Genomic DNA, 16,616 nt, shown 5'->3' with positions numbered 1-16,616 from the left:
ACACCAGCCGGATATACAGTGGGGGGGCACAAACCATAGACTTTACAGACAAACGGTGCGCGCACCACCACTGGTTAGAAAAATGGGGGCCGAATCCACCCCCAAAGAACAAAAAGATGTGCGTGTCGGTAGAGGAGATCCGATCGATTCCAAAGGAGTACCAGGACTTGTGCAAGGTGTTTAGCGAGGAGGAGGCCAATGAGCTACCCCCCCCCCCACCGCAGTACCGACTGTGCCATTGAACTAATCCTGAGGCAGGAGCTCCCGAAGGCCAAACTATATTCCATGGGGTGGGCGGAGAAGGCAGAGTTGTGAAAGTTCATTGATAAAAACTTAAAGCAGGGTTTTATCAGACCGGCCACTGCACCCCATGCCACACATGTCCTTTTCCGAAAGAAGAAGGACAGGAGCCTTATACTTTGCACTGACTTTCGCGGGATAAATGGGATTTCAATGTCCAATGCCTACCCCATCCCCCTGATCAGAGACTTGCTAAGCACGGTATCAGAAGGGTCCATCTTCACCAAATTGGACCTAAGGGACGCTTACTTCCGAGTGAGAATCAAGGAGGGAGATGAGTGGAAGACGGCGTTCAACACGCCAATGGGACAGTTTGAATACTTAGTGATGCCTTTCGGTCTCCAGGGGGCCCCAGGAGTGTTCATGAACTTTATCAATGAAGTACTGAGAGAATATCTGTACAAGGGGGTGGTAGTGTACTTAGATTACATCATTATCTATTCGAAATATCTACCCTCCCACATGCAGTTGGTGAGGAAAGTACTATCCACCCTATATGAGCACAAGCTATATGTGAAATTGTCAAAATGCGAATTCCACCAGACAGAACTTGACTTCTTGGGATTCCGGGTCTCCGGGAAGGGGTTGGTAATGGACCCGGCCAAAATACAGGCGGTGCTAGATTGGGAACCGCCAAGGACATGTAGACAGCTCCAATCGTTCCTCGGGTTCGCAAATTTTTATAGGGGGTTCATTCAAGGGTTTGCCCAGGTGATGTTACCCCTAACGGACTTGCGTAAAACTAAGGGAAAGGGGCCGGAAGCCAAGAAACCCGGAGCTTGATTAAGCTGGTCGCTGGAGTGCCAAAGGGGTTTCGACAAGCTTAAGCACCTGTTCACGAGTGAGCCGGTCCTCGCCCACCTGGACGAGTTAAGACCCTTCATGGTCCAGTGTGACACCTCCGACGTGGCCGTAGGAGCAATATTAATGCAGAGGGATGCAGAGGGATGCAGAAGGAAGGTTGAGACCCTGTGCCTACATTTCTAGAAAGTTTTTGCAGGAGCAGTGTAACTGGTCGGTCTGGGATAAAGAGGCGTTCACAGTGACTTTTGCTCTGAAAACTTGGCGATCCTGGCTAGAGGGGGCAAGGGTTCCATTTGAGATTTGGACAGACCATAAAAACCTAGAGGCTCTCACCGGCCGCCGAAAACTAACTACGAAACAGATTAGGTGAGCTGGATTCTTTGCCAAATTTGACTTCACCCTCAAACACATTCCGGGGTCAAAAACTTTTTAGCCGACGCCCTGTCCTGGCTGCCTCAACAGAGAGCCAGAGGGAGGAAGTAATAGACCCTATCATTCCCCCCTCTGCGGTGGTGGGAGCGGTGACCACTCAATTGGGGAAAGGGACGAAACCTCCAGAGCCATGGGGGGGGGGCAGCAAACTGATCGAGGAGACGGAGGGGGAAGGAACGAACAGACCGGAAGGGATTGTGAAAGGAGAAGGGGGGGTTTAATCACTGACGGTGATTTAAACCTTTTGCCATTATTTTATTGACAATCTGAACAACAACATTCATTACTTCTGTGCATTCTGGTGGAAATGTTTGAGCGCACAATGCCTCTTGGTGCAGGATGCAGTGAAATGTCATCAGCGTTCTACCCAGTGACTTCTGCAGTAAAGCCACAAAGCCCTTCTGTGCTCCTGTCATACTTGGTGCCCCATCAGTAGCCACTGACACCAGGTGAGTGGTGTTTATTTCTTTAGTTTTTAAAAAAATCCAAGACAGCCTCACAGATGTCTTTCCCCCGTGTCTGACCTTTTAGTGGTATCAAATCAATCATTTCTTCCTGTGGCCCAGCAGAGCTCACATATCGGCAGAACAGTGCTATTTGTTCAATATCACTTCTGTCTTTGGACTCATCACAGGCGATTGAGTACTCCATTGCTGAATTGATGTCTTTAATTTGCTGTCTGGTGATGTTTTCTGCCGTTTTTATGTTTTTTTCTTTGACAGTCCTCGCAGAGAGAGGTATATCTCTGATTTTCTGCACAATTTCACTCTTGTTTTTAAAATCTGAGAATAGATGTTCTGAAATCTTCATGAATAATTCTTTTATATAATCTCCATCTGTGAACGGCTTCCCGTGCCTATTTCCTGAGCAGCCACAAAACTAGCATATGTAGTTGAACTGGCAGACTTAATCCACTTCTTTAAGTGATTTTTATGCAAATCAAACTTCCACATCAGTTCCGAAATGGATTTCCTTCTCTCATCTCCATCCGGATATTTTACGGCAAAGACTTTGTGTTTAGTTTGGAAATGTCTTGCAACATTCTACTTTTTGTTGTTTGCCAGTTTCTCAGCACATATTCAACATAATGGTAAACCAGTCTCATCAGTAGTGAAAGTGAATGAATCTGCCCATGCTCCAATAAATGTTCTGTTTTCTTCTGAAATTTTTCTTTTCTTGGATTTGTCCATGGTTGGCCTACCAGGGGTCAAAAAGCACAATAAATCTCCTGAGCCTTCTCTGCAGTGTACTGGTCAATCTAATGGCCTAGAAGTGGGGGGGGGAGAGGGGGGGGGAAGAGAGATTCACACACTTCACTGAAGTGTAACTGAAGGAAAGAAATTTTTAAAAACCCACAAAGAATCACACTGTTTTTGCTCATCTGTATTTCAATTTTATAATTTTATTGGTTTTAACTACAAAAGAAAAAGCATAAGCACAGATACAAGAAAAAAGAGGGGGAGGGCATATACAGAATGGGAAAGGTGGGTGGGGGGGAAAGGAAAAATACAAATATATCAATTTTAAATCTACCTCCAAATAAAATATCCAATTTGTTCTACCTTCAAGTATAAAATTCTCCATATATTTTACCATCTTTATCTTCCATTATAAAACATTTTTACCAAGCTATTATTTACAATACAAGTCTAAACAGTTCTTCTTCAACACATATAAATATGAACAAGTCACAGCAGTCTCAGCACAAAACTAAATACTTTGGCTTAACCTTGTTAAAAAACACAAACTAATTTGTCGGTTTATCACTATCCTCATTAACAGAGACACGAAAAATTAATATCTTTATCCTTAAAAAAAAACTAAAAAGAAATACAACCTGGAATTATGTCTATTTCAATATAAACAGTTTCTCCTGGGGGACAGTATTAAAAAAAACAAATCTAGCAGTTCACATAACATCTGTGTTGTCTGCCTTTTTAACAATTAATCCACCTCTTGTATCCCTATTGGGCTAGGAAAAACAACTTTTTATGACTCAAAAATGAAAGTCTCAAACCTGTTCTTATTGAGAGTTATCTACCCAACTATCTAAGATAAAAATATTCCAGGTAACCCTTCTTACTAAAAAGAAATTTATCTCCTGAGTTATAGATTAACTTGTAGAATTACACATATCTATAACAAACATAGAAACTAATATAATTATCTATTAAAAACAAGTTCAGCAATTTGTCAGGAAATTATGTTATCTGCCTTCTGAAAAATTAATCTAAAATAACTATTTTTACATAAAATTATTTTCAAAAACTTTTTAGCCCTTTAACTTTTAAATCCATATTGTTTTAAACAAGACAGCTTATTATAGCCCCAAAACAAACAAAAACAAAACAAAAGAAAAGAAATTAGAAGCCTTCTAATTTCACATATCAGAATTTCTTTCAAAGTCCATTTCCAGCTATCCACTGAGGAAAATCTAATTCAGGAGACTCTTCTTTCTGAAAGATTTCCACATCATGATTTTCTGGTTGAAATGCATCTTCTTACTTCTTAATGCAGTCACCCTTCTTGAAGGAGATGAGAAAAATTCCACAGACTTTGTTCCTCTCAACCTAGCTTGAGTCGGTCTCCATTTCCGGTCCTCTTTTTTAAGTGCGCCACAAGATTCCATTTTAATTTTCTTTTGTTGATTTCTCAACAGCTCAGTCTCCCATTTCAATTCCACAGACATCACCAAGTTCTCTTTAGCACTCTGCTCATGTAAATTTGAGGTTTCTCTACCTTTCAGCAAAAAAGCTGCCATTTGCTTCTTAACCAAGTCAGCCAATAAACCAAGATCTTGCCTCAGAGATTTTAAACGGCTCAAAATGTCTTTTTTTAAAGAAATTTCACTTAGCAAAGCCATTTTTCTCTGTCAGCAAACTCAGTCCATTAATCCTGATTAAAAAGTAGCTAAGAGTCCCAGATAGCCCATCCTTCTCAGTCTCCTCCAACTGAAGTTTTAGATGTTAACGTATGAATTTCAAATCAGACAACAAGGAAAAATCCCTCTAACAGGTATCTCATTTTGTTCAGATCGTATTGCATCCAAATAATAATCTCTTTAACAAATATCCAATTATGATCTGGGTCGATTTAAATGTCCATATTCCGATTAATTCAAATTGTTTATAGTATCTAAAGATGTTCTTTGACTTTGAACTACTAAGTCATTAGAATGTAAAAAGGACCCATTAGCCCTTGGCAATTGAAAGCAATTTTACTTGCATTGCAGATTTGTCATGCTTGAGACAGAGGGGTGATAGATCAAAAGCTTGTTAAAGAAAAGAAAGGCAAGCAATTGAGCGTTTGCCTCTTACTGCTGTATTAGCAGTTGCGATGGAAAGAGCTTCAGAGCACACAGAAGGAACAGGAGCAACTGCCGTTGCGCGCCCGTTCCACTGTGAAAACCCCATGCCTAAGAGACCCCCTCAAGGTCTCTTTGGGCTGATCAGGGGGAGACACAAGCAGGAGAACTCGTGAATCCACCTGCTAGCAAAGCGACGTAGCCTGGAAGTCTCATCTATATTCATGCAAAGGTCCACATGCAGCCAGGTTGGGAAACTGTAAAAGCTCAGACTCCAAAAACCTTATAAAATGGGAGAGGGGAGAAAGAAACGCCTTTATATTCATATTCCTCCTCTATAAATAAGGTGGAAAGTGTTGGGGGGGGGGAGAGATTGACCTTTATTTTCTAACTCCTGAAGGAGGCCAGGGCCAAACACTGTCTGGGTCCAGAGGCAGGGAGGGGAGGAGGGAGGCAGCCTGGCCCTCTGAGGAGGTGATGTTCCCGCACGGCCCGGGCCTCCCTCGTCGCCACCACCCTTGCATGTGAGGGAAAGGAACCCAGCAGCAGGAGGGAAAGGAGAGGGAGGGCCCCCCGCCCACCTGCTCTCAGGTGCCGCCCGCCCAGGAGCACAACAGCAGGAGGGAAAAGAGAGGGAGGCTCTCCCCCGCCCGCCTGCTCTCAGATGCTGCCTGCCCAGGAGCCCAGCAGCAGGAGGAGCCGTGCCAGCACCACCATCGCTTTCCCAGAGATGCTCCTTTTTCTCCCCCTCTCTTCCCCCCCCATCGCTTTCACCCCTCGCAGCGCGGCTCTAACCTGCCAGCCAAAGTCCCAGCAAAGCTCACAGCTTAAGCAGGGTCCTGAATTTGAATGCTCCTTTTTGCCGCTGCACACAACTCCTTGCTCCAGTCAGCCAGTCCCAAAATGCACCGCTCTGATGATGCTCTGTGCCCAAACCTCGCAAGAGTTCCCCCTTCCCTTCTATGCTGCCATCGCAAGCCAGAGATGCTGCTGTTGAGAGAACAGAGCAAGCCCGCAATGACATTTCCTCCTTGCTCCAGTTAGCCAGTCAAAGAGCCACAAGTAGGTCATGAAAGAGCTGCATGCAGCTCTAGAGCCGTACGTTCCCTACCCCTGACTTAGGAGAAAACCTAGTAAGGAGCTTGCACAGCAAAGGAGATGTGTGGGGCTGTGCAAAGATATAATTCAAAATGGATGCATAAAGCAGGGTGCTAAAACATGCACCTTGACGAAGAAGGTTGAAATAATGGAGAGGGAGAAACTTAAAACAAACAAATGGAAATGTTATCCAGTAGCAAACCTGTAGCAAGCCTGGTCAGGACTGGAGACTGGATTGAAACACAAAATCAAGCAGAATTGGAGTCCTACCATGGTAAGAACATGAAACATAGAAAGAATTTTCTAAACAAAACACTCAGAAAGGGTCAAGCTCTAAGAAGATACTATAGATGGAGGCATAAAATAAGATAGATAAGCATGTAGATGCCTCTTTCCACAGGTAAGAGGTTCACCAAATAGCTAAATAGGAAGATTGATATGCACAGTTCATAGATGGAACATAACTATAAATGACTTTAAGAAAGCAAATGAAGACATACATTTGAGGAATGCAGAACATTATTAAAGTCCAGTTTTCTAATGAAGACCAAGAGTTTTCAGGAATTCTGCCTAGTGAATTACCAACAAATCTAGAAAAGGTATTTCTATGGGAAACACAACACTGAGAATAACTGGGTCACTGGTAAAACTATTAGTTTCTCAAGACTTAAGAGAGAAGATGCACAGTGAGAGGGCAGTTCCACCCAAGGAAGGGTACAGATGTTCTTCTATATCACATGCTATAACTTCAAATGAACCAAAATTTGTCTTGTAGGAACCAAAATTTGTGAGGTAGAATTTAAAACACTGTTCTTTTCAGAAAATAAAAATTCAGTACCAACAACAAAAGGAATTTTCAGATTTAAATGAATGAAAAATTGGGAAGCAGTTCAAAGTAAGATAGAAAACTGTGTTAGATGTAACACTTGAAGACCACATGCTCCTGGTATGAGATGTATTTAACAAAAATCACAAGAGAAATAAAATTTCCAAAAGGTTTGATACTGTATTGCTTTAGCAGAAAAAGATGTTCCATGTAAACCCAAAATTGCAAATATAAACTTTTAACCCATTGTCTCAGATTAAAAAAAAGCTTAACAAAAGATCTTCTATTAGGTGCACCATCTCTTTAAAACAAAGGAGATCACAAGCTGAATATCTTAAAAGTGTTCCCCTTAAAATTAAAGCTACAAAATCTAACTACAGGGAAAACTGCTAACGGCCACTAGAAAAATATTTTCAGACTCAAAAGGTAAAGCAAAAAAAAAAAAAAATTATCAGAGGAAAAGCTTCTAATCTAGGAGAAATCTTAGCTTCAGGGTAGTTTACAGGCAGGGCCTTTTCTCTAGCAGAGAAGGATTAACTGTAAGTGAAACTTTGGGATGCCAGCTCCAGGCTGTAGATTTCTGAATATTTGGATTAAATTTGAAGATTACAAGGCATGCAGTCCATTTTCTTGGACACTTGCTCTCCTAGAGGCACTAGCCTTAATGTTCTGGGCATTACATTATATTTTTGGAGTGATCTTCAGGTTCCACCTGGAGACTGGCACCCTTGCAAAACAAAGTAGTGTTTTGAGCAAGCCAAGGAGCTTTCAAACTGGCTTGCTTCTTTCAACATATGCACATCTTCCCTCCAGGCATCTTCCTGGCTGGGAGTGGTCTTCTCGAACTACTCATTTTGTTTGTGGAGACATTCTTGCATAATTTCAAAAGTTTGAATTTGTATCTTTAAACCTAAAATCAGGAGAAGATGAGAATTCAGAAAAATATCTCAATTGGGCCTCCCCCCTTAGATACCATGGAGCATATATATAAACGATCCTTCTCTTTCTAAGGCTGGGAGAGAGAAAATTGGTTTAACAAAAGATAGAGAAGATAATAAACCTTGCTGGGCAGTTAATCCCAGGATTCTTTTATCTGATCTTGATAAATTTTTCAGGATACAGTTTTTTTCAGGTTAAGCAACTTTTAAACAAAAGATGGGAAAGGTGATGAGATATCTGCCTGGTGGGGGGCTCAGATTTTACATTTATTTCTACAATTAAGACTAAATTTGGCTAAGTGTCTTTTCTTTCCTAAAACAGCTAAAGAGGGTCTGCAAAAGTTTTCCTAGCCAAAATCCAGTGAAAGATGCTAGGACAAAAGTTCTTTGCAAAAGAGAAAACTTCGACTCTTTGCAAAGATACTGGTAATTTACTTCTCTTAAGGAGACAGAATTAACTTTGTATCAGAGACAAGGTTTTCTTTCGCATTATGAAAGGAGAAAATTCAAGCTCTGGATGTTTCGTTATTTGCATGTGAAAAAGGTGATACCTGGAGTTTTCCATCAACTTAGTCACATAGTTAAGATTTTCAAATGACCAAATTTCTTCTTCCCTGGCTAGTTATGGATCTGATTTATAAACAAAGATGGGTCTCTTTCTCTAAAGACACCTTGTTGCTTGCGCTTTAAGAGGAGAGACTTGAGGTGAAAATTTTCTTTCCTTCTTAATGTCTCAGGGCACTGCATTCTAAAAAAAAATTATATTCCTTTTGCCTTTTCTAGTTCTGTTTGAGATTTCAGATTGAGTAAGGAGGAGAGGATTAGCATTCCTTCCCTAATGGGGGAAGGGCAGGAGGACTGCAAATTTGCAATCTTTAACTTCTCTAGGCCAGGCTCCAATTTGGGCTGATCTTAGGCACTCTCTGTACATGCTCAGAGGCCTTTCCTTGAGCCTGAAATTTATAGAACTGAAGCAGTAAATATTTAACAAAACTAGTTTAATCTTTCTTTCTCAGAGGTATTTGGTTCTGGCATTTTAAAAGTGAAAATAAAGGTACAACTCTCTGAATCTCTCTCTCAATCATGGCAATAAATTGTATTTTAGTTTGCATCCTGGCTGCATTTTAAAAGGGCTGAACCTAAGTTCTTTTGGACTAACAGAGACCTGATATTTTGGGCAAGGCCACATTCTCTGCAGTTAGTTTTATTTCCTGAATGGGGTTATCATATCCAGACAGGACAGATTGCTAGAGATCTAGAATGGAAGTCTAAAGAAAGGTGCGATCCCAAGGGAACCAAGCTCTGAGCTCTCACTCACACCAAACTTCCATTACCCTGCAGAGAAAACTGAGTCTGCAGCTTGGAACTTTGTGCTGTGATTCCAGGAGATCTCCAGGTCTCACCCTGAGAACTGGCCTCATCTAATTTTAGTCCAAATCATTGCTTTTCTGTTTCTTTTTTTTGTTAAGGGGAGAGAGGTCTTTGTTACCTTACAAAGCCAGGTTTCTCTATTCTAAGAGACATTCAAATTTAAAAGTTAGATTTTTCTTGGGGGGGGGGAGGTTTAGGGACAAAGGAGCCTTGCCTGCCCATGTGGAACTACCATTCTCTGACATTCCCCAGAAATCTGGCTTTTAATTTCCCCAAGTGGGATGAGTTAAGGGCAGGAAGCTTCTTGCAAGAATGAGTGAGATTTGGTTGTGTAGAAGTGCCTGGAGCAAGTTTTTGCTAAAAGGAATACCTTGTGGCATGAGTGTGGAACTCTGTATGCTCAGAGAACACATTTCCTCCATGATTTTGAGATGAGAGAACTGAAACAGGGACTGTGTTCTCATTTGCATGAGGAGGAGAGGAAGGCTGAAGCTGAACTTCTACATTTGTTCTGTTATATTTCCTCTTACCCAGTACTTCTAGAATTTCTAGCCTCTTCTCTGTGGATTTGTAAGATTCTAGGACAGTTTGCAAAAGTTTGGCAGTTTCCTTTTCTTTAATACTAGCTTCTAACTTTTGCTGGAGTTCCTGATTTTTCTTAGCAACCTGTTTGATTTCACAGAAATGTTCCTTGAAGTTTTTACACATATACTCTAGCAGGGTTTTTGACTGATTTCCACCCATGGGACCAGACGTTTAGACAAGACACTTCTAGGGAAAACAGAAAACAGCAGCTGCCAGTAAGGGGTCTGGCAGCCAGGGAGCCCTGGGGTTTTTCAATTCCTCTCTCTCATGACCCAGTGAGGTCGCCCTACTGGGAACTGCGCAAGAGAAAATCCCTCTTGCTTAGGGGCTTCGTCTCCTCTCATTCACACATGTACACACACCACAGAAATCCTTCCAGATCCTAGCTTCTGTGCTTCAGCTCCAAAGTGGAGCCTAATAGACAGAGCATAAGGGGTGATCAGGCCCTTCGTCTCTCTTAAGGAGAGGTAATCAGAATTCTCAGACAGTTCATACTCACAATCCTGAAGATCTTCTGATTCCCTGGACATGTCGGTTCAACCAGATGCAGGATCTTGGTTGGTAAACCGGACACCTTCTCCCACCGGAGTGGAGAGAGCTGAACTTGATCAAAAATGTGACTGTGGTGCCTAGTCCGGTCTTCCCGCCACGAGGGTGGAAGGCAGACAGTTATGCAGCCACCCCAAGGGGAAGGAAATGTCTTACCCTGTTATTTTCCCATTGGTCAATGCACTCAAATGAAGCAGAGAAATAACGAGGTCTGCACAGACTTACTGGTTTGAAGTGAGGTTTACTTTATGGTACCATAAGCAGAACCCAGTCGGGCATAGGCCCCCAAAATGACTGAGTTAAAATCATTCTACAGACAGACAGTTTTATTCACACAGAAAACAAGCAGGCAGGCACACAGGCTTATCTGATTTCAAAGGGTCCCGCCTCCACTAAATTCCAACTGGTAAAATTCCATGACGAAGTTTCCTTACTTATCTATATACAGCAAATCGCCTGTAGGAGGCTGTTCCCTTATCTAATCTAAGCTGGAACTCACACCCACTGGGCGGTAGAGTCAGTTTCTAATGGCAGTTTTACAACAGAACCCTTAGTTTGAAGACAAATCATCTTTTTACTCAATATGACAAATATTATTATTGGGGGTATTAATTAATTATTCAAGGGCTGCCCCTTCACTGTAGCAGAAACAGAGAGAATGGACGGTTTCTTATATTATTGTCCATATATCTAAATCTACTAAAGCACTTCCTTTTGCAATATTAGGATGCCACTGCAGAAGATCTGGTGTTGCGGAAGAAAGAGGAGAAGGATGTTGAACTAGATAAGAAAATCATAGCTTTGCGGAAAAAGAACGAAGCACTTATGAGAAGATACCAAGTGAGTCTGCCTTTAGCTTCTTTGGGTTTGTGGTGCTCTTTAGCTCAGTTTCTGACCCTTCATAAAACTTTGCAGTTTGATAGTATATGCTAAGGGTTTTTTATTATTTAAATCTGATTCAGCTGTGCTTCAAAGTATCATCTTTGATGGAATTCACATTTTCAGGCCTTCTTCACTGTCAAAGTACAAGTGTGAAAAACAGAAAGGCAGTTGTAAATGCACTTTTATCAGATTTCTGAATCTGATAAAAGGATTCATTTAAAAAGTTCATGCTGAAAGGCTGATTTACAGCCGATCTTCAGTCCTCCTGTGCTTTGCAATGCAAGTGAAGGTCTAGTCTTGATTTAACTAGCACCACTACTTAGAAGCATAGTTAGAATCATAGAATCACGGAAGGGACCTGCAGGTTCATCTAGTCCAACTCCTTGCACAATGCTGGAAATTCACAGCTACCTCCCCCCCACCTCCAGTGACCCCTTCTCCATGCCCAGAAGATGGCAAAAAACCTCCAGGACCCCTGGCCAAACTGTAAATTGGTATACTTACTGTCCGGATTAGGTGGGAATTGGTAATTCCAATTCATTTAATACAGCCCTCCACAAAACTGACAAAATATTTAATTTTATAGGTACAAACACCCAATTTCTTGGAGACCAGGCCACCAGACTCATTGGATTCTCCCCCCCCCCATCAGCCTTGTTTACATCAGTACTTGTGTGATAACAACAGGGCCGGTCCTTCCATTAGGCAAATTAGGCATCTTCCTAAAGTGATGGCCCTGGGGGTGTGCCAAATTAGGCATTCCCCACCTAACTTTTTGTTTGAAAACATTCAGTGCTGAGCACTAGCTAGGAGTTCCTGCTAGCTCTGGGTGGAGAAATACCCGGAGATATGAGGGCTGGAGCTTGGAGAAGATTGACCTTTGTGGGGACTTCAGCCAGGTCCAGTGCCATAGAGTCCCCCTCCAAAGCGGCCATTTTCTCCAGAGGAACTGATCTCTGTTGCCTGGAGAACAATTGTAATAGCTGGATATCTCCTGGTCCAACCTGGAGCTTGGCAACCCTTGTTGTACCAGGATGTAAGTATCTCTGCTGATTTAAATGGTGGGGTTTTTTTGGGGGGGGGGGTGCCCCCTGGAAGTCATGGTGTCAATTCATCTGTTTTTGAAAATTGGTTATCAGTGCGATGGGGGTGGGGGTGAGGGTGGCAGAAGTTAGCCTTGCCTAGGGCACTTGTCTAGGGCTGGCCCTGGATAACAACATGAATAAGAATTTCACATCAGATTCGCGATGGTTCATCTCAGAGGTAATCTCAGAGAATCAACACAGCATATCAAATCATGAGAATTACCTTGATGGTCAAACAGGGTGGAAATGCTATGGACTTTGGAGTCAGTGCCAGTGTAACCTATGGAGTTTATGGAGAAAGTGCCAAATAATGATGTATATATATTATTATTTATTTAAGAACTGAGGGAAAAGTTCACATCTATGTCAGTGTGATCCCACTTTGTGACACTTGCAGTTTTGAAGGGAGCAACAAAACCAAGTACACTGTACTGAAACAGAAATTAAATATATACAACAATCATAACATTTCAGGCCTGTTTATTGTTTTTGAGAGACCTGGGGTCTCAGTCCTTCTGACTCTTGTTTAACCAGTCTTTCTTGAGGAAGATGCTCCAGGTCAAGCTGTGCCTCTTTGCTCGGATGCCCTCTCTGTTCTCCACAGGCGCTTATGGTGTCCCTAGAACAATTCACAGTAAGGCGTGCTTCTGTGGTGGGAGTGCTCCTTCCTGTAACCTCAGGCTCTTCTAGTCTATAAGGGACATTTTCTATAACATCCATTTCAAATAAGCTCATCAGTGATCAAAATACAGACTAATAATCAATTAATATAAGCACAACCCTCCCTTTCAACAAATATAGATAATTTTCATACCTAGAACAATATATAAATATTCACAGCAAGGAGTGCTTCTATGCTGGGAGTGCTCCTTCCTGTAACCTCAGGCCCTTCTAGTCTAGAAGGGAAATTGCGCTTTTTTTTCCTTGTAGGGAAAAGCCGTACTCTGTAGCTCCCTCTAGTGGAGTCAGGGTTACACCAGGAAATACTAATTTTTTTTTTTGAGTGAACATAGTCAGAGTATTGTTCTAGAAGAGGATGCCTAGTTGGCAGCATTGGACATGAGCTGAACCACAGTAGTTAGTATTGTCTTCTGTGTTGTTTAACATCTGGGTGAATCTGCTGGGTGAGTTTTCCAGAACTCTGGAGTATGATGTCATCAGCATGCTAATGACAAGTCAACTGTACATTTTATTCACTAATGATCCAGTTGCAGTTTTCTCTATGGAGAACTAATGTTTTCAGGTTACATTTGGATAAGTGAGATTTCATAGGTTAGAGACAGGACAAAACTGTAAGAGTTGAAAGTGGTTTGAAAAAGACATTGCATCCCCTGGTGGTCACAAATTTATCTGAAACCCTGTTCAACAATGGTGAAAAGTTGGCTAGATTTACATGCTGCAGATAATGAACCTTATTTCAAATGCTTTTCAGTTCTCTGGTGAAAAAATCCTGAACACCTGAACTTTGATATTATGAAATCTAGTGATGGCACTGGCCCTCTCCTGAGAAAAGTAGAGTCTCCCAAAGTATCCATTTGTTTCTTTCCTTGTTTCAGCACATTAGTTTTTTTTGTTTTCAGCTTGCTTTAATAGTTTAATATGATCTGATACTGGATCCAGATGTCACTTTTCCAGGAGATAGAAGAGGACAGAAAGCGAGCAGAACAGGAGGGAATGGCTGTCACCTCAAGGAGACCCAGGGCAGATGGCCTCACCATCACTATTACCAAAGCTCATAATGTAAGCATCTTTTCTTTTTTTCCTTTGCAAAAGGGATTTTCTATATTCCATACATATGAAGTTGGGCCTCTGAGCCATGACAGATCATGAGAGTTGATTGGAACAGACATAATAGAGCAGCAGGCTCCAGGCTACTCTCAGGATTCATGCAGCCACAAAGAGGAATGTGTGTCTGTCCTGAAATGTACAAGACAGGAAATTATGTGCATGCAAGAAATCTATTTTGAAAACAAAGAAGGCTTGCAGAGTTGCCCAAATGTTTCTCTTTGAACCTCAAAAAGAAAATTCAGAAGTCACATACATCATAATGACTGTAAAATTGCCAGCAGCCTGGAGAGAAATATCCTGTCTCTTTAAGAGAGACGTAGGCTGGGTCCAGACCAGCAGTTTAAGCTGACACAGGGGCGACTGGCAGACAGATTAAAAAATCAAGTTTAAGCATGCACATCTGTCTCCTGTACAGCTCCTGCACTCACCCTGTCCTCCGGTGTCTCTGCGGTGGCTCAAAAAGCTACCACTTAGAAAGCAGTAGCAAATTCTTCTGCCGCATGCCATCTGCCTTTCCCAGCGTCTTACCCACCTACCTGCCCACCCAAGCCACTTCCGGCTTTTAAAAAAACTCATATCCCATGAGCGCATGAGTGCATATGTGAATGACCACTAAAATGAGTGGGGGGAAAAGAAACCCAAACCATGCGAAGGTGATGGTGTGCAACAGCTGTCTGACCACACCAAAGCGCCCCCTGTGAGGGATACAGGTGACTCGCGTGGGAGCGTCTGACCAGGAATAATCCACTCCATTTTGAACTGGACCAATCTGAGATGCTTCCAGTGCACCCAAAGCTGCCCATCTGTACCCAGTTTTAGTGTGTGGAAATGGACAGATGAAGCTTTTCATGGCATGGAGGTTAAAAAAAAAGCACATGGTAAATAGCATCCCATTAAGCCTCTATTAAGGGGGCAGGACATTTTTTCTCCCTCTAGGTTACTGGCAACCCCACACTTATAGCATTGCATTCAAAGAGAGGGGCCACAGTACAGTGGTAGAGCATCTGCTTTGTAAGTAGGTTCCATCCTTGGCATCTCAGGTTAAAAGGGGCCAGGTAGTAGGTGATGTGAAAGGCTACCTGAGACCATGGAGAACCACTACCAAACAGAGCACATGATACAGACCTTGAGAGATTGATGATGTGATTGCATATAAGGCAGCTTCATGTATTTGTTCTCCTACCTCCTGTAGTTTAAATCAGGTTTTCCGAGTGAGAGTGTTTGAGTGCTTATTTATCCAACATCTGCTTAGTCCCTAATCCAGTCCATAGCTACTTTATTTCTACTGCTAGCCTGACTCCCCGTATAACAGGTGAGTCTTCCTGACAGCAATCCCTTCACCTAAGTCAATTAAAGATGAGAGGGCTTCTGGACTGATGCAAGTTATCACATTTTTCATTGTTTTAAGTAGTATCCAAAGCAGGTAATGAAAAATGTGGAAGGTTTGTGAGAAAAATGGCTGTGGCAGCCTTTTCCAGTCACCCTGAATTATTGGTTATAGCAGAAAAATTAACTCCTTGTTAACAGATTTTTTTTTGTTCATCAGCTTTAGGAATGGAGCTGAAGTATACATTGTGTATCCATTTAAATATGTGATAAAGCCAGTGTCTATGCAACAATAGTCAAGGTCAGTCAATACGTTATTCCAGACCACAGAACATCACAGGAATGCTTGCTTTGGGGCTAGATTGCCATGCCATAGCTGGCACCCCCCAGTAGCATTTAGGGACTAGAGAACGGCGTGCTGACACATTTTTACCAGAAGTGAGATGATGGGGTGCTCTAGGATTTGCAAAAACATTCCACAACATTACTTTCGATTTTCACCAGAAATGACATCTGCACACAGAGACACAATGCCAGCACATGCCCCCATTTCCTCTCTCATTTCCTTCCACCAGTCCTTCAGGCAACAAACCAGATTGGCAACTCTATCTGGGGCAGTGTAAACATTACCATTTTGGAGATGTAACAGTTGCTATGATTACTTTTATCTTCATATTAATATAGCACATGAAAGTCCCTTCTCCCAGATCCTGAAAGCAATAGAAAATATGCATTTTTAAAGAATGTAGTCAACTTTCTTGACTGAGCAATTCACAGAAGTAATCCCAGATGAGACAGCCTGTCAAAGACATAACTATTGAAGGGGAAAATGTTATCCCTATATCACACCTATTGGCATTCCAGGTTGGCACATTAAGAAGGGGAGCCCGAGAACAGCTCTGAGTGTTTTCTAGTTAAAACAATTTTATTTAGTAACATATGGTAACAATATCTATTTCTTATATCATTAATCATTTTTTTTTATTTATCTCATATATTACTTTCTAACCACCCCTCCCCCCATTACTTGACCCCCGCCGGTGTTATTTAAGAACATAAGAGAAGCCATGTTAGATCAGGCCAATGGCCCATCCAGTCCAACACTCTGTGTCACACAGTGGCAAAAAATTTATATATATATATATATATATATATATATATATATATATATATATATATATATATATATATATATATATATATATATATATATACACACACACACACACACACACACACACTGTGGCTAGTAGCCACTGATGGACCTCTGCTCCATATTTTTATCTAAACCCCTCTTTATGTGGCCGCCACCTCCTCCTGTGGCAGTG

The 16,616-nt window shown here is 41.8% G+C and overlaps 1 protein-coding gene across 1 annotated transcript in view; it reads left to right on the top strand.

The window, feature by feature from the left end:
- CCDC9B (coiled-coil domain containing 9B) overlaps window positions 1-16,616 on the top strand; it is a 126,470-nt gene that overhangs the window by 18,708 nt on the left and 91,146 nt on the right. The window contains exons 2-3 of the mRNA XM_060262346.1: window positions 10,934-11,047; window positions 13,810-13,914. Of these exons, the coding sequence (XP_060118329.1) occupies window positions 10,934-11,047; window positions 13,810-13,914 (219 nt within the window). The remainder of the gene's footprint in view (window positions 1-10,933; window positions 11,048-13,809; window positions 13,915-16,616) is intronic.

This window comes from Heteronotia binoei, chromosome 21 (assembly GCF_032191835.1).
Source record: "Heteronotia binoei isolate CCM8104 ecotype False Entrance Well chromosome 21, APGP_CSIRO_Hbin_v1, whole genome shotgun sequence".
NCBI classification, from domain to species: Eukaryota; Metazoa; Chordata; class Lepidosauria; order Squamata; family Gekkonidae; genus Heteronotia; species Heteronotia binoei.
This window is presented reverse-complemented; position numbering and strand designations above follow the sequence as displayed.